Source organism: Manacus candei, unplaced genomic scaffold (assembly GCF_025592945.1).
Source record: "Manacus candei isolate 608988 ecotype Guabito, Panama unplaced genomic scaffold, ASM2559294v1 h1tg000034l, whole genome shotgun sequence".
In the NCBI taxonomy this organism is placed as follows: domain Eukaryota; kingdom Metazoa; phylum Chordata; class Aves; order Passeriformes; family Pipridae; genus Manacus; species Manacus candei.
The window spans coordinates 3,999,299-4,017,708 of NW_026138082.1; the positions used below are offsets into that span (position 1 = coordinate 3,999,299).

Sequence of the window (18,410 nt, forward strand, 5' to 3'; positions counted from 1 at the left end):
GAACCACAAATCTTATGAGGAGCAGCTGAGGGAGCTGGAGTTGTTTAACCTGGAGAAAAGGAGGCTCAGGAAGGAACTTTATCACTCTCTACAACTACCTGAAAGGAGGTTATAGCCAGGTGAGGATTGGCCTCTTCTCCCAGGACAGGAGAAGAGGAAATAGCCTCAAATTGCACCAGGGGAGGTTTAGATTGGGCCTTAGGAAAAATTTCTTCCCCAAAAGGATTGTCAAGCATTGGGACAGGCTGCTCAGGGATATTGTTGAGTCACCATCCCTGGAGGTATTCAAAAGACATGTAGATGTGGTGCTTAGGGACATGATTTAGTGGTGGACTTAGCAGTCTTTTCCAACCTAAATGATTTTATGATTCTGTGATTCAGGGGTGTGCCTGCTTCACTATGGACCTATCCACAGCCACAGACACTTTGAGGTGTATCTGCTCCAGCATGGAGTTATTAACAGATCACAGACCCTTTAACCAGATTTCAGACTGTAATTACAGCATGCCTACCACAGCAGTATAGAAACACCAGCAGTGTCCAGGGCATCCACCAGCCCAGACACGAAGTCAGTGCTGTTATCAAAATGTTCCTAAGCACAGGAAGGTAAAATGAAAAGCACTACAGCAAAGGACAGCCAAGACCAATTGCTGCACTCCAATATAGAGCAAAGCAAGAAAGTCCTGTGGTGAGAGCAACAGCCTATCAATTAATAGCTAAACAGATGTACCAGCTATAAATCCAGTAGAGCATATTCCTATCAAATCTGTCATTATCTTGAATCCCTCTGGCCCCACACTGGATGCCAAAAAGTACATTTGTTGGTTAATCTGAGCAGGCAGCTCAGCCTCACACATCCTCTCACACTCTGCTGTGGGAAGGGGGGAAGAACAGGAAGGGTAAAGTGAGAAAAAAAAAAGTGAGTTCACATAAAGACAGTTAATAGATAAAGCGAACAAACAAAGCAAAATCTGGAGCTCATCATTACTTCTCATCAGCAGGGGGTGTTCAGCCACTTCCAGGAAGGCAGTGTTCCAGCACATGTAATGGTTACTTAGGAAGGCAAACGCCATCATTCCTTCCTTTTCTGCCTCCAAAGTTTTATTGCTGAGCACTGTTTCATATGATGTGAGGTATCCCTTTGGTCAGCTAGGGTCAGAACTCCCAGGTGTAACCCCTCCCAACTTCTTGTGCATCCCCAGGCTATTCAGAGAGAAGGCTTTGAGGCTCTTTAAGCACTGCTCAGTAACAGCTAAAATGAACAGGATGTGAGCTCATACACTCGATTTTGCTACTTTTACACAATCATTGCTCTAATTTCACATGCTTTACTACCCATGTGATGAATTTCTATGACATTTCTCACCAATAAAATAAGATTATAAAACTTAATAAACATTAACCAAGAACCTAAACTTTTCTATTTAAAGATCAAGGGCCTCACACATTTAAAAATACTTCTTTTCGTCCCAGCAAAAGAAAATTCACATTAAAAAAAAGGCAATCAATATGATCGATACTTAAGAGTAAAGAAAACAGGGAAGAAGGAAATAATTATCTATCATCCTTTCTGTTTTCAGTTACTAAATCATAAATTTAAGTGACCATTCTGCATACAGACTGATACTACACAAAGGCAGGGTTAGGGTACAAACAAACCTACACCCCTATAGTTAAATTGCAGTCCTCTATTCATCTGGCACTTTCAAAAACCAGAAGATATTTTCAAAGAACTCAGGCAGGACATTTCTGACATATACATGTCAGCAAGTATGTCAGGAAAATAGGGAGAGTAATTTCTAAAGAGCATTGTGTTGCAGACCCTTTCAATTTTCACTACTACAGCTAAGTTCTCTAAGGCCATGAAGAAATAGACAAGCTTTACATACTATGAATTCAAAGACACCTTTATACTCATTTATCATCCACCTTCTAAAATGAATGGTATTCAGGAAAAAGAACTCCAAAGCTTAACCATTTTTCTCATAAATGTTTCCATCCAAAAACAAATGGTCATTTTGATGAAGGCGTTTTTGCCAGAGTAATATATTTACAGTTACTTTGAAAAGTGTGTCTCTTTTTCTGTGTCTGGATGAAGAGGGTCATTTCATCCTCACGCAAATGCTGCTTTTCTTCCTTGTTTGGTGGGGTGTGCGGCTCTGTGTTACCTAACACAGAGTCTGATAGTAGTTCATGCCTTGGCAGTCACCTGGGTGCAATCCCATCACAGAAGGGCAGTACTTTCTCCTCATGGACACTTGGCTCCCTTAGGCAAAGCAGGATGCCTGTTCTGCTGTGGCATCCCTGGCCCTCAGCTCCACCCCAATACCTAGATTTTCTGCCAAAGTGTGACTGAGATAAGATAGCCAGGTCTTTGAATGTGCCCTTCCTCACACATGCACACCCTTTCCTTTGCAATTGTCTCTGATGAGAAATATGATTTTACTAAGACAAGAACACCCAGTGGGCACTACAGGAGGAACTGTCTGGATGCTCGCATAATTATGCATTCCAGAGACCTGGGAGCTGTGATGATTCTGATTGACTTTGGTACACATTGGTTTGCAAAAGTGCTTAAAATACTGCTGGAGACTGAGCCAACTGGACCAACTGGTCTCCCAAGATTGCAGGTAACTTCCAGGCAGTTCCCCCTGTCCTGGTAGGGACACCTGCAAAGGATGTCCAGCCCAAAGAACACTCACTTTTCAATGGGTGAGTAAAAGCACCAAAATCTGGTGATAAAATCTTGAAATAGTTCCACAGGTCCTTTGATGCTTTGCGATTGTGCATTCTGTAAGGACAAAGAATGTAAACCTGTATGTTCCTAGCTGCTTATATGATAACCCTTTTGACATGCTTATATTGTATACTGTATTGGCAATATTTAGATACTGTATTAGCAATAAATGCAATCATAATAATCCACATAACCAGTGTCATACTTCTTGTGTCTGACCAAGAGTCTTCTCTCTACTACTCTGCTACACAAATATAGGATCATAGGTAGTTCAGTTTTGTTAAAATGAGATCTGGTTAGATGAGGTGTTCATTTAGGAGATAAATCACCGTTTGGACCTCTTTGGGGGTTCAAGGCTATTATGGTTGAGTGGTTGAGTTTTTAAACTCAAGATTCTATGGTATAGTATTTGGGACAAGTAGTGGATCAGGACTCTAGTTAAGATTAGACCAAGTCTGCCTAATAACGGCGACCAGTTAGATTTGGGCTGGCATGGTAAGTACCATTTAGAATGCCTCTTGGTTAATGATCTAAAATCAAGGTAGAGTTGCATTAGGCACAAAGTAGTGGACAGATTGTATCGTGGTACATAATAAGGTTGGATAGGAATGGCTGTTAGCCAGTGAGTGTGACAGAGCAATAAGGCAGAAAAACAGTAAAAATAGTAGACTGGTCCTCAAAATAAGAATAAGGTATTAGCATGAGTAAAACAACTTCTTTGGGGCTGCATTTCCAGTTGTCTTCTGGGTCACTATGGGAATGGATTAGGAGCTTGGCATAGAATTTGAGTACACACTTATCCTGGGCATTGCCATTTTGATAAAATACGAGTCCATCTGCCCAGGATGGACAAGTACTGACACTAGATGTTGACAGGACATACATGGGTATGTCAGATTGTTCTGCAACACACTTTGAATAAGCATACAGTGAAGAGTATTATGAACATTTCTTACAGAATAAAGAACCTCTTTTTAAGACGGAAGGTAACCCAATTTTAAGAGCAATATAAGCAAGTATAAGCAGACCTTCAATTATATTCCTTCTGTTTTCATTGATCATCCATTACATGCATATGTAGGTAAACAATACACAGGTAAGCATTGTTTGTTTCCTAACCAGATATTTCCCATTACTGACAAGGAAGCACTGCCTTCAACGCTGTGCTGGTTTAAAAGTTAACCAGCAGGGGGAATGAACCCAACTCAAAGGAGAGATTATAAGTCAGAATAGCAATTTATTAAAATAATACAGTAAGTACAATAATACAAACAAACAATTGGTCTCAACCCACAAAAACCCAAATGTGTAACCCAGTACCCTGGGGCCTGAACAAAGTGGTGTTCCTTGGGCCCTGTTTGAGTCCAAAGTAAAGGGAGAGGGGAAGAACCTGCTGGTGGGAGAGCTGCTGCAGTCTGGCCAGAACTGGTGATCGCAGTCCAGTGGTGGTCTAAGTCTGGTTGAGAGCGATGAGATGCAGCCGTCCTCTGGATCCCACGAGTGGGTTGGAAAATGTTCCAAAACTCCAAGATTATATATCCTCCAGTTCAGACAGGAATGCTTGGTACTCTCCTCAGGGCGGGGAGTTCACAAAGGGTGTGAGGACAGAAACATCCTTCTATCTCACAGGCCTCTTAACACCTAGTTTATAGCCTGAGGAGTCAGGCTCTATGGGCAGAGGGTGCGAATAGTCTATTGACAACAATAGTCTAGTTTCTGGGAAATGACATGGAAGGCTATAGAATACAGTTTTGGGTTACACCCACCATGATGAACTGATCTCAGCTGTCCTAACTAGGACAAACGCGTACTGTGCCTGTTGGTTACAACACATCTCTGCTAGGTATGCAAGCACTGGTGCCCCATATATCACAATTTCCCATGGAACTTCTTAAATTTATTTATAGCATTTCTTGTTGTTTATATTATGTATTCTTCTAGGTCTATTTACACAAAAGCTGTTTACATTTAGAACAAATAATTATTTATCCAATTCCATGTAAGCTTTTCCCCTATGAGTACACTGCTATTTTCCACTCAGTTCTGAGTCTGGAAATGTTAACTTCACACTGCTCTGAGGCCTTCAGTTATCAGCTTGATAGTTGATCAAACAGAGAGACAATCAACTTTATTTTTCTGCTGAAAACATAAGTTTGCATCTGATTACCAGCACTAGCTGAATTTAGGTTTGCAGCTAAACAGCCACAGACAGCTCAGAAAATACAGTGTCAACATCAGAGACCCACAAAATGTTAAAACTGTCTTGATTTGGCATTTTACATTTATTTTTAGTATAAAAACCACCTCATAAATATAATGCTCTCTGCAGCTACCCTATAGGAGGTTGTAGACAGGTGGGCGTCAGTCTCATCTCCCATGTACCAAGGTGTAAAACAAGAGGAAATGGCCTCAAGTAGCACCAGAGGAGGTTTAGATTTGATATTAGGAAAAAATTCTTCACTAGAAGGGTGGTCAGGTATTGGAACTGACTGCCCATGGAAGTGGTGGAATCACCATCCCTGGAAGCGTTCAAAAAACATGTAGATGTAGCACTTGGGGACATGGTTTAGTGGTGGGCTTGGCAGTGCTGGATTAATGGCTGGACTTGAAGATCTTAGAGGTCTTTTCCAACCTTAATGACTTTGTGATCATAATGTAATACTATTATACTAATTTTTAAGTGTAATACTATTGTATTTTACTATGTCCAGTTCTGGGCTCCTCAGCACAAGAAAGATGTGGAGTTCCTGGAGTGGGTCCAGCAGAGGGCAACAAAGATGACTGGGGGACTGGAGCACCTCTCTTTTGAGGAAAGACTGACAGAGTTGGGCCTGTTCAGCCTTGAGAGGAGATGACTGAGAGGACCTCATCAGTGTCTGTAAGTATCTGAAGGGAGGGTGTCAAGAGGATGGAGCCAGGCTCTGCTCCGTGGTGCCAAGTAATACAACAAGAGGCAACGGGCAGAAACCGATGCAAGAAAGTTACACTTAAACATGAGGAAGAACTTTACTGTGCAAGTGACCGAGCACTGGAACAGATTGCCCAGAGAGGTTGTGGAGTCGCCCTCACTGGAGATATTCAAAAACTGTCTAGACACAATCCTGTGTAGTGTGCTCTGGGATGACCCGGCCTAAGCAGGGAGGTTGGACTGGATGATCTACTATGGTCCCTTTTAATCTGACAAATTCTGCGATTCTGTAATAATGTATTCCTAGGTGTCTTCAGATAAATGCATTTTCAGTTTGTTCTATGACTGACTATGCGAATGAATGACTCCACAGTAATTTCAGCAAACTATATTCCCACAATAATGCAAGGGATGATTGCCATAAGAACCAGAACCAGTATTTTGCCAAATTATTGTAAGAAAGGATTATTCAAAAAACAAAGAAGCCTAAGAAAATATTTTCGTAAATAAAAAACAAAACAAAACAAAACAAAAACAAAACAAAAACAAACAAACAAACCAACCAAACCCAAATCACTCCCAAGTTTTAAGTGGTTGTTGCTTTCCCCCTTCGCCCTCTGTTCCCGCTTTTCCCCGTTGCCGGGCAGGCAGCGGCGGGCGGCGGCGCCCGGAACGGCCGTGCCGAGCAGCCGCTTCCCGGGGAGCAGGAGCCGGGAGGAGCTTCCGGCGGGGGCGGGAGCCGGGATGGCTGGCGCCTTGCTCTGCGGCTGACAAAGGGCCCGGCGGGGTCCGGCCGGCCCCATGGCCATCCCCATGGTGCCCATGGAGACGCAGCTGCAGAGCATCTTCGAGGAGGTGGTGGTGAGTCCCGCCCCGGGGCGCCGCCGGCGGCGCAGGGTTGTGGGTAGGCCCGGGATTCGTCTGGGTCCCTGCGGCCCACCGGGCGCCCTCGCGGAGTGGAGGCATCTCGAAGGAGATGAAAACCGGCGGGAAGAGGGGCCACTGATTCTCCTGGTGTAGTTGGTGCGGTGAATCCTCGCCGCCCTCCCCGGCCGTGTTTGGCGCTGTGCCAGCGGCGGCTCCGGGGCCCGAGGGATCCGTGGGGGAGGGGGTTTTCTCAGGGCTGAAACCGCTCTTCGCTGAGTGTTACATAAAAACTGACGCAGAGCAGGACTGGGCATAAAAAGGGCATAAAAGCGGTTGCTTACCCAGCACCAAATTCAGTGCACTGAGTTTACTGCAGAATAAGCAGTTTAAGGAGGCGCTTTGAAGGAGACTGTGAGAAGATGAATGTCTTGAGGAGACCTTTTTCTTCAGCCAACATAAGGTGTGAACAAATAGTGGAAATACATTCGCACAATGGTGCCTGCAAAATGAAGCACAGTTAGCCCGAAGTCCTCTACTCATAGGACAGTCCTTCCAGCCCTTTCACTAGCTTTAAATGCATTCAACGACCTCCACATCCTTCTTAAATTGCGGGCCCCAGAACTGCTCACACTACTCAAGGTGAGGCCACACCAAGGACTAATACAGCAGAATAATCACCTCTTTGGCCGACTGGTTAAAAACAGTGTTCACAAGCAGCAAACAGTGGGGTTTGCCCTCCTGGCTGCTTGGGCTCCCTCTGGCTCACACTGAGCCAGCTGTCAAATAGCACCCCCAGATCCCTTTCCAAAGGGCTGATCTCCAGCCAATACATTCCTGATTTATACTTGTGCCCAACATTACTCTGTCCCAGGTGCACAATCTGGCACTTCTTAAATTTCATGCCACCAATTGCCACATCCTTCTGTATGGCCTCTCGTCCCTCAGAGAGTCAATACACCTCTCAGTTTAGTATCATCAAAAAATTTGCTCATGGTGCATTCAACCCCTGCATCCATATAATTGATAAATTTATTGAACAAGGCTGACCCTACAGTTGAGCCCAGAGGAACACTGCTAGTCACCTGTCACCAGCCAAATGCAGACCCACTCAATGCAATCCTTTGAGCTCTGCCCTCCAACCAGTTCTTCACTCAGCGTGCTGTGAACCCGCTCACCCCACAGTTCAACAGCTGGTCCAGAAGGATGCTGTGAGGGATAGTACTAAAAGCATTATCCATAAAAAGTATGCCTACTGCTTTCCCTTTGCCCTCTAGGCAAGTGACGTTATGATAGAAAGATATTATATTAATTAAGCAGGACTTCCCCTTTATGAACCAAAGTCACTGGGTCATTAAGTCACTGTTTTGTAGAGCACAAACGAGTGGGCTTTTTGGTAGATATGGGAACTTCACAGTTGGAAACACTGGGGCGACAATAGCTGATAAGGTCCTGGCGGGTGATACTCCTAGAAAACCTTTTAAAAAACATGTTTTAACAGTAGCTCACTCGGGGGTTTTCTCTTACAGAAAACAGAAGTAATTGAAGAAGCTTTTCCTGGGTAAGTGTAATATTAGTTTATTTGTGTAAGATTTTCTGAAAAGATGTATTTTTGTACTTGTTTCATTGGGTTCTGCTAATAACTGATGTTCTTATTTGCATTAGTATGTTTATGGACACTCCTGAAGATGAGAGAACCAAACTGATCAGCTGCCTGGGAGCTTTTAGGCAGTTCTGGAGCAGTCTTTCCCAGGTAAACGTTTTATTTGTTGCTTATGTGTACTTTATTTACTTTCTTTAATATAAAGATACCTCATCTAGTAGACAGTAATTTTAGCTGTAAGGTCTGCGTCTAGTTATTCAGAATCTGCTTTCAGATATTGTGTAGTAAAGCATATAGGAAGATTTTGCAAGACAAAAATTAGTTTTGAGATTTGTAATGTTATATAGTTGTTCAGCAGAAGTTGGTGTGCAGTGCAAATACAGATAAACAAATGGAAGTATAACAGTAACAAAATAAACAAGATAAAAGTTATTTGTTACAGAATTTCTAGTAGAAGTGAATAAGTAGGCAAAAATTAAAAAAAAAGAAACTAGATGTTTATGTTTAAAAACTACCTTCCAAAACCTAGGTGCTTCCAGGCACTGTTCCATCACTGTTCCATTGGAGACCTGGTCAACTTTAGTTTTATTGAATTTGATTATGACTTTGAAAAGGGAAGAATAATATAGAACAGTTCTGTCTTACTTTATTCTGTTCTAACTTATATGTGAAAACCAAAGTTGACTGTAGAAATCAGTGGTTAAACTAGGAGATGTTTCTTGTACTGGATACCTGAACAGCTTCTATTGGACAAGTGAACTTCTTCAAAATAAGATCAAAAGACTTGTAGGAAAAACTATAGGTTGGACTATTGGTGGATCACTTCCACCAATTCGTAGTCTTGTTCTTATGTTAGTTTCATTTCTTCATAGGAGGATACTATATGAATTTTGTAGTTTGTTTCACTATCTGTAAATACATTCTTTCTTCCCTCTACTGCCTTTTCAGGAGTCCCATGAACAGTGCGTCCAGTGGATTGTAAGATTTATTCATAGCCAACATAGTCCTAAAAGAATTTCTTTTCTTTATGACTGCCTAGCAATGGCAGTAGAAACTGGACTTTTGCCACCCAGGTAAGTTATGTTGGAATGAATTGATCAGATAGATGGAAATTGTAATATTGGAGGTATTTTTACAATGACATTGTACAATTAGTTCTGGAAAACATGTGCTTATTATCTTTCATTCATTCTTGCATTATCTTCTGCTAGGATGGTTTGTGAATCTCTGATAAACTCTGATACACTTGAATGGGAAAGGACTCAGTTGTGGGCATTAACGTTTAAATTGGTCCGGAAGATTATTGGAGGTGTAGACTACAAGGTATCTTCCACCCATTCCTTTCTCTGTGCTAAAATATGTTGGTTTGTAGCTTTGTTTTTATGATTTTATGTCAGAGACACCCAATCTTTCAAAGTCTGCTTTGCTTACAGGAGAAAAAAAAATTCAGTGAGACCACTTTTAATGCTTTTTCATAGTGGAGCTTTACCTTAAGAGGTAATTTTGTATATACAATGTAACTCTTCCTACTCTTTTCTCTATTACAGTCCCCTTTCATCCTTTCTCAGTTACAGGCTGAATAACCCTAATGCAGTTGCAGAAGTGGTATACATATGAAAGTAACACTATCAAGGCTGAAATTTTGTCATCTGCTTAACTCCTCTTGCTACATAGCAGAAGGGTCCGGAAAGCTGAGTCTTTGGCAGAGTACAACTCCAGTGGAAGGAGTAGGGAACCATGCATGTCTTGCAGAGAATCAGCTCATCAGCACTGTTGATTGCATTAAAGCAAAATAAACTACAAAATAAAATGCAACATAGCACTCTGGTCAGCCTGCACGAGGCACTGTAGGTTGGATGTCTCTGCATCCGCATCAAAATATCAACAGTTACTTTCTCATCCGAGGTATCCTAAGATTGAGACATTCCAAAGCAGTTTTATGTCATTAGTGTTCAAATTCTCAGGAGCCATTTGTCTTCTGACACTTAGCAACAGAGATCTAATTCTGTCAAAATATTGTCTGACCATTTTGATTGTGTAATCTTTCTGTCAAAAATAAAGAATATCTGGGGATGTTAATTTTATGTGTTTTCTTTTAGGGTGTTCGAGACCTGTTGAAAGTGATCCTAGAGAAAATCTTAACAATTCCAAACACTGTGAGCTCAGCTGTTGTACAGCAGCTTTTAGCAGCAAGAGAGGTAACTATCTGAATACTATATCACTACAGAAAAAGATAGGCCTCATTCTGTTGTTGCTAGTGAGTTTGTAATAGGTGGGATGGCTCTGAACATTGGTACATTTAAACAGGAAAGAACCATTGTGCCCTTATTCTTGACTGTAAATGCATTTTATGCAGGAAACAAAGCAATTTTCGTAAATATCCTAAATATGCATTAAAATCCCCAACAGGAGAGTCAGGCCTAATGTTTGACTTGCTTAAGGTGAAATGTATGAGATTTAATACTCAGATTAGTTTCTTTATTTTTTTTTCTTAGTGAATAAAATTAGTAATTGTTGGCAGTACTTTGTAGGCAGACATAGAGGCATGGTTTTACTTAGATTTAGACAGTCTAACTTAGGCTTATACAATTAAAAACAAGTTTTAGACTAGAGTAGTACTATCAGAATACATCTTCAGAAAAAGTATTTTAATTCTTTTATCTGTTTTAATGGACTGTCTCAGATTAGTAGGCAGACTACACCTTCATTTACCTTGTTCAAAGTCTTTTACACTGATGTATTTTTTCATTTATAGGTGGTAGCCTACATTTTGGAAAGAAATGCATGTTTGTTACCGGCCTACTTTGCAGTTACAGAAATCAGAAAACTATACCCCGAAGGAAAACTTCCTCATTGGGTAATGATATATCAAATACTGTAATCTGGAGTTTTGTTGCACACAAAACAAAATTACTTTAATTTTTTTCATGGAGATTTAAAATCATGCATTCAACAGTAAGCTCTGTGTTTAGTCATATAAATTAAGTGGCAGGCTTGATATGATTGCAGAAGCAGCTGTGTTTAAATTCAGTGATACAAAAATATTTGATGCCATGAGAATGCTCATTGTTTCAAAAAAAACAACTAATATTGATCCAGTTTTTAATTTTGCATTCTGTTAAAATAAATAGGTGTCATGAAAAGGATAAAATCTGGACTCCCTTGAATTAGTGGGAAAATTGTTACTGACTTTTGAGACAAGATTTAAACTAGAGTGTACTAATCTGTGTCAGTTGTCTATGTGGAGTTGTTATTCAGAGGTAAACAGATATATTATGAGCAGGAATTATAGCTTGCCTTAAATCATCTGTTATTAAGTGTTATGCATTGAAATAATATAGTTTGCATAGGAGAAACAGTTCTTATATAAACTCTTGCTTGAGTGCAAGTTGAGAAGAGTGCTTCCTGCACCTTCTTTCTAATGTCACATTTTTTCTTTTGTGATTTTAGGTTCTGAATGATTTTTCTGACTTGTTGAAATCTATAGGAAGCTAGTTATTTTAGTAGATTCCTTTATTTTTATTAGAATGTGTAAAGTATTGAGTCTTAAATGCTCCTTATCATTATCTGGAACTTAAATTCTTATTTTTTTCCTCCTTTTCTCACCCAGTTACTAGGTAATTTAGTATCGGATTTTGTGGATACCTTCAGACCTACAGCAAGGATAAATTCCATTTGTGGTAAGAGAATGACTTAATTAATGACTTTAAAATAAATTAATTTATTTGAACTACTTTGTTTCTTATAACCTTTAGTGACACATATCATCTAAGTCAAATGATTCAGGTCTTTTGTTTCATGAAATGTCTTTACTCTTGTCAGTTCTCAGGCTTGATTCCCTTCAGTTTTTGCTTTGAAGGGGAAAATTCATATTGATGAGATCAAAATAATTTTTTGCTACAACCTGGTAATGGAAGTGTTAACTACTAAGTGTTAACCACTTGTTACATGGTCATATGTTTTCTAAGTACTGTAGATGTTAAGAAAATTGTAGGTTTTCTGTGCTCAGGGATTTTGAGTTAATACATATCTGCTGGTGTGTTAGTCATGGGGTGTTTTCTGACTTCAACTTCCATTGCAGCTTTTGTAGCTGCTCAGCCCTCACTCTGTTGTGGCAGGCTTCTGTGTGAACATTTCCTTGCTCCTATAAGTTCTGGTTCTACTTTTCTGTGAAAGAAATGCTCAGCTTCATTTATTGTTAGAAATCTGGTGGTCAAAATTTGCTGTTTTAGTTGTGATGCTTGCTTCATTTTCTTCAGAAGATAGAAGTGTCTTATGTTTGCTTTGAGAATTAAGTAGTTTAATAACAGCTGCCTTCTTTCGTAGATTTTTTTGCAGCTGATCTTATTCAGTGTAGATTAAGAATGTAAATTCATCTGTAATGTTTCAAAGCATTTTGTTTCAGAAGCTTGTAGTTATTCTTGTATTGAAAGTGTGGCATAGCTTTTATTTATATGGCTCATGGGGATCGCACACAATTTTTCTGAGCGTTGTTATGTGTAAATGAGTTGTGTAGTTATGGTTGAAGGGAAGAAATAAATATTTACTTTTTGGTTTATCTGGTAATAGTATGACCAGTTTGGATAATAGAAGTCATGGAATTTGAACTGTCAAAAGTCAATATTGAAGCACCTAAATTTAGGTGCTGATATACAGGTGTGCTTGGTGCCTACGAAATAAATCCCAGGTGCCTAATCTACACTGACTAACAAGTGTAAATTTAGCTTACAGAACACTTTATGTGTGATCAGCCGAATCACATTGGTCTATGCTGACTGAATTGACTAGATTTCCACTGAGTGTAATTGGAATACACACCCCTACATTTGACTCGTTTGCTGTACAGAATCTTACCCACAGGGGGAATGAAGGGAAATTGTAAGACTAGATTATAATTAGATTTATGATGGCATTTTCTTTGTGGAAAGCGTCAGTGTACCGAAATCAAATCCCTAGGTCAAGCAATGGCAAGGGAACAGTCTTCTGGTAACTTAAAAAGGTACTTTTAGCTTGGTATTTGCAAATATTTTTATTTTTAAGGTACCTAATCTGAATAAATGGGGATTTTACTCCTTAGATATTTTGTTAGTTGAAAATTGGTTAGATAAATAAAATCAGCCTGAAGCAATCCTATGGTCAAAAGCTTTAAGCAGTGGAAATTTAAGGAGAGCATAAAAGTGTCTGAGGCCAGTTTTTGCATCAAAATGATTAGGGAATAGGCCAATTTCATTGGTTTAGAATTTATGTTTCTTTGCATGTAGGTCGCTGTAGTCTCCTTCCTGTGGTAAATAACTCAGGTGCCATGTGTAACTCATGGAAGCTGGATCCTACAACCCTTCGTTTTCCTTTGAAAGGTCTCTTACCATATGATAAGGTATGCCTTATTAAACTTCTTAAATATGTTATATTCAATAAATATGAAACTTCTATACAATTTTTTGGGGGGAGGGGAATTTCAGCTGCTGCCCAGGATACTGAAGAACATGAGACATAATTTAATGTACTTTGTGGGTGTGTGCGTGTGAGAGAGCAAGTGAGAGCAGAGAGTTGATTGGAAAAGTAGTTAAGCAGTGGCTATGTGGAAGACAATGGGATGGTAATTTCATCTTTTCTGTGCTCTTCATCACTGCATAAAAAAGATAATTTTACAATTCAAACTTATATTTAAGTTAGCTTGTTTGAACTTAAAACTCTTGAGTGTGAAATAGTGGTGTACTAAAAGAACTTAAAAACTCTAAAGAATCAGGACAGAAATCCATGTTGTCCAACATCCCATTCCCTGTATCCTGTCTAAGGAAGGATATAAAGATAGTGTCTCTATTAAGGTGTATAGTGTTCATAATCTACAGCAATTATCATTTTGTGTATTTCCTGAGACAGATGTGATTTCTGTGTATTTAGTTAACCTTCATCTTCCAAATATTTGTTCAGGCTCTTCTTGAGCGCCTTTAAGCTTTTAGCATCCTCAACATTCCTTTGACAAGGAGTGCCATATTTCAACTTCATGTTGCTTGAGGAATCAGCTCCTTCTGTTTGTTTTGAACCCAGCTTCAGATAATGTTTTTCTTTAATGTTATTCAGCTATTGAAAGGTGAAGAGAGCAGCAGTTCCACATCTGATTTCTTCACACTACGCGTGATTTTTGTGCACGTTGGTCATGTGTTTCCTCAGTTTTCTTACCTTGTTTCCTTTGAGTTCAAGGCTGTTCTGTCCTTTTATTAGGTGAACAATGTACTTCTGCTTGGTCCTCATAAAATCTGCCACTTCTTAAGAGCCGTGATTATTTCCTCCTTTTGGTTATCAGAGACCAAGACAATTTACCAGATAATACATATCTGCATAAATTAAACGTTCATTCTTACATTGTTTAATTCTGTTAAACATAAACTCAGTATTAAACATAATTTTGAGGCAATATATGTTTGTATGTGATTGCTTATTTCTTTTTCAAGGATCTGTTTGAGCCACAAACTGCTTTGTTGAGATATGTGCTGGAACAACCGTATTCAAGGGATATGGTCTGCAATATGCTAGGTCTGAATAAGCAGGTACTGTACTGTGCTGTAACATGATTTAATTCTGCATAGAATCTGCACTATTCTTTTTCTCTTTTCTTTGCTATAGCTAACTAAGCAAAACAGTTTAGGTACAGAGAGTGATTTTTTTTAATTTATTTTTATTTTTTTATGAGATCATATTAGGTTAATTGGACCTGTTATTCCTATCATTTGTATATTGCTTTACGAATGTTAAATTGAAAAGTAGAGATTTAAAATATGATTTTTTTTTTGCATTGCTTTTTTTTCCTATAAGGCCAGCCTCAAGTACACCTTTGACAGACAGTAGGAGACTGGTTATTGTTCATTAGTTTTTAAAGCATTGTTGTACTCTGTTATATTGGCATGTTATAGTACTAGAGTAGTTGAAAGCTGGGTTTTGTTTTGTTAACATTTTTTCTTTTTATACCTTAGAATGGGAGGGCTTAGTCTGACTTGGGGATCCTTGAGGCTGGCCTCATAGTCACTGTTTTGTCTTTTCTTTTTTTCTTCCTTTATTTTTGTTCTGTCCTGTCTTGTCCTGCCCATCCTCCAATGCTCTAGACCTTGAACATTGCTCAGGTATGTTCACAACCTTACTGTTGTATTGTGACTAACGATACGCTGGCCGCTTTGTAGCCACTGATTCCAGTTAGAGAATACATGTACAGGCAGGGCTTGAAATTGGCAGGACTGTTAGTCAAGGGCAGATTCTCACTGCAGATCTCTAGAGATATGGGAGATGTAGCATAAAGCTGACAGTCAGTGGTCCTTTGATCCTAAAATTTTTGTTGGAGTGGACTGTTACTATTTTTCTTACCAGTCATAACTTTTTACTTTGCTGGAATTTTCAGATGAGGAGAGATGCTTAGTTCAAAATTTCTTTCCTTAAGCAGGTGGAAAAACAACCACTGGACTTAAGTGTAAAATTATAAAGCTGTAAATACATAATTTAGAAAAAAAAGGGTTTACTAGTGGAATTTTCTTATCATTAGGAAGCCTCTGTAAAAAACTTACCAACAGGCAATTATAATATTCCCCAAGCTAGGTGAAAGAAAAGTAGTGCAGAATACCACACAAAAAGTAGTTCCTTAAAATTTTGACTACTGTTTAAAATAAATAAAACGCCTGAGCAAATCAACCAAGTGGGCTTCTGCTTGAAATTTGAAATTATTGGTGTTATATTTACAGTTTATCCCTTGTTACACTAAAAATTTCCACACCTACTTTAAAAAATAAGATTTATAAAATAGCGTTGCTGTTTGCAATACTATAGTGAAGGTTGTGTCAGTGTTTCCATTTAAGAAACTTCTTTCAGATTTGTAACTTGACTATAAAATTTACATGATCCTGAAACCTTGTGTATATTTCCCATTGTAAGTGAAGTACACCGGTGCTTTTTCTGAATTGGGACTGTTTTTGAATGAGCAGATTCCTACATCTTGGCAAACAGTACTTTGTGTTATATATGAGAATCTTAAAGCAGCTGAAATGTTAAGCCTTGGAAATGAGCTGCTAGGTTTCCTGTTTAAATGAGTAGTATTTGTGTGTCTATTTCTGTTTCTGCATTGGGTTAATAAACCAAACTATTCCTCTATCCGTCCTGTAACTGGTAAATTATACAAGATCTAGACAAAAAATATGTTGAACCCATTTTATTCTTTTAACTATGGGTGGTCTGTGCTTTCAGGTCAAAAAACATTTATGTTAAAAATGCTGGGTTTTAACTTCTACTTTACCATATTAATCTATACTCCTTAAAATTTGTTTACTAGTATAGGAATTCCTACACAAAGTTTCATCTTGGCATAAATTTTTATGGCCAAGGAACAAATGTGAAGAATGTAGCTTATAAAGGAAATGCTGACAGAACATGAACTATAGCTGTGCTGCTACGATTACACCAGCATAATGATGTTTGGGCTGTTGAAAATTTGTGAGTTGAAGATATGTGAGTTAAAAATACAAATATAGAGGTGAATGGTGTAGTGGTATAGAACAGGAAGTACGTTCCGTTTAAACATTAATATACTCTGCTTGAAACTGTGGAAAACATTGAAATTTTACTTGGTTTTGGGTACAAATTAACTTCATGTTATAGCTGAGTTTGTTAATGTAGCCACCTGACAAAAATAGTAGCATGCTTTTCAGAAGTTGTGTAACTATATCAATGCTTTCAGTTAATAATTTTGTATTTTATTGTTAGAGAAATAACCTGCAGAAATGAACTGTTGCTATAATAGAAATGCAAATAGTGCCACGTTTGTTTCAAAATAAATACAGAAACACCTCAAAGCAATGATCATTATTTATTTATGATCATTAATTATTTATGTGAAGTTGCTTGTATGCCCTGTCAACTATTTACACAGATCCAGTTGCAGGATTGGAGCCTTCATTTGAATCTTTTGGCATCAGAATCTAGGTATGGTTCAGCCAGATTTGTCCTAGTTCTCAAATATTCTTGAAGATGAACAATGAATTTTGTGGTTCAGTCTTAACTAAGCAGATCTATGTTAGAAAACTGTTCATTCAAGCCATCTCTTGTTGTGTAAAAAACATACAAATCCAGCTGTCCTGTTAACCTTGCAGGGTAAAAAATGAAGGTAAAATTTCATATATTTATAGATTCACGTGTTCCTTTCAGGATTCTAAGTTTTCTTGTGGGATGAGGTTTTCTAATACCCTTGTCAATTGTATGGCTATGAGTCCAGATGTAATAATATGGACTTCAAAATGTGTCTTCTCTTGGTGTCTGGGGACTTGGAGTTTTTACTACTGTGTACTTCTGTGTGGGATAGTACGTACTCTTGTATACCTGTTTGAATTAGTCTCTAGGAAGTAGAGATTTAAACTGTATTTTATCATGTCTGTTATCATGGTTTGCAGTTAGACTTGATCTTAGCGGTCTAAACGATTCTGTGATTCTATGTCAATTTATATTCTGCTACTAGCTGGAGTGTTACTCCTGATTCTTAGTTATCTTTTTAATAAGTTTTTTGAACTATGTAACTATCTATTTTTTTGAAAATGATTAACAGTTCAAAATGTCTTAGTGCACTGATACCAGATTGAGATTTAGTTTAGGGATCCTACAGTTGGTTCTTAAAATGGAATTTAAGTAACGTCTTAAGGACATAAAGTCACTTTGGATGTTTTTGTTTATATCTTTACTTTCTCTGTATGTACACACTTACATGAAGAATAAAAAGCCATTCTAGCTTGCATAATTGCAGTTACAATCTTACTGTAGTCCTCTAAACAGTCACAAGCTTTTTTACTTTGATTTCTCTGGTTTGGGGAATATTTGAAAGAGAAGGTAATTTTCAAGTGTCTTGTTTCTGTAATGTTATACAAAGTTTTAATTAGCAGCAGTTGTATTAAATTATTTTGCTCTTTAAATAGTATATTTGGTTGGCCACCTTTTCAACCAGCAGTGGTGATCTGCAGCTTTGAGTAGGAAATTATCTATGCCATAATCTGTCCAGGTGAATGTGTAATTGTATTCTCTCCTAGCTACAAACCAGGATAATTAGCTTGGGGAAACTGTTGTTTATTTCCTGTCTGTCCATGCATTGTGAAAGGAATGACAGAATGCAATATTCAAAAATTTACTTTCCTTTCACTTTTATGTTTAAAATAGCTGGGATCTTACTATCCAATATTACCTATGTTAACCTGGCAAATAATTTAAGGGGGGTGATTATTTTTATATATTTCTGATTGTAGGGGTGTGCATTGAGAACACTCACGTACAAGTTT

At 38.5% G+C, this 18,410-nt stretch overlaps 1 protein-coding gene across 2 annotated transcripts in view; it reads left to right on the forward strand.

The window, feature by feature from the left end:
* The first annotated feature begins 6,323 nt into the window (after positions 1-6,323).
* Positions 6,324-18,410, forward strand: part of MED23 (mediator complex subunit 23) — a 36,165-nt gene continuing 24,078 nt past the window's right edge. The window contains exons 1-11 of one of the 2 annotated variants that reach the window (XM_051792491.1): positions 6,324-6,506; positions 8,039-8,070; positions 8,175-8,262; positions 9,061-9,185; positions 9,324-9,435; positions 10,212-10,310; positions 10,868-10,969; positions 11,723-11,792; positions 13,374-13,486; positions 14,565-14,660; positions 15,213-15,230. In XM_051792491.1, coding sequence (XP_051648451.1) covers positions 6,447-6,506; positions 8,039-8,070; positions 8,175-8,262; positions 9,061-9,185; positions 9,324-9,435; positions 10,212-10,310; positions 10,868-10,969; positions 11,723-11,792; positions 13,374-13,486; positions 14,565-14,660; positions 15,213-15,230 — 915 coding nt within the window. In that variant the 5' untranslated portion in view covers positions 6,324-6,446. The remainder of the gene's footprint in view (positions 6,507-8,038; positions 8,071-8,174; positions 8,263-9,060; positions 9,186-9,323; positions 9,436-10,211; positions 10,311-10,867; positions 10,970-11,722; positions 11,793-13,373; positions 13,487-14,564; positions 14,661-15,212; positions 15,231-18,410) is intronic. The other variant, XM_051792492.1, reaches the window with a different exon arrangement.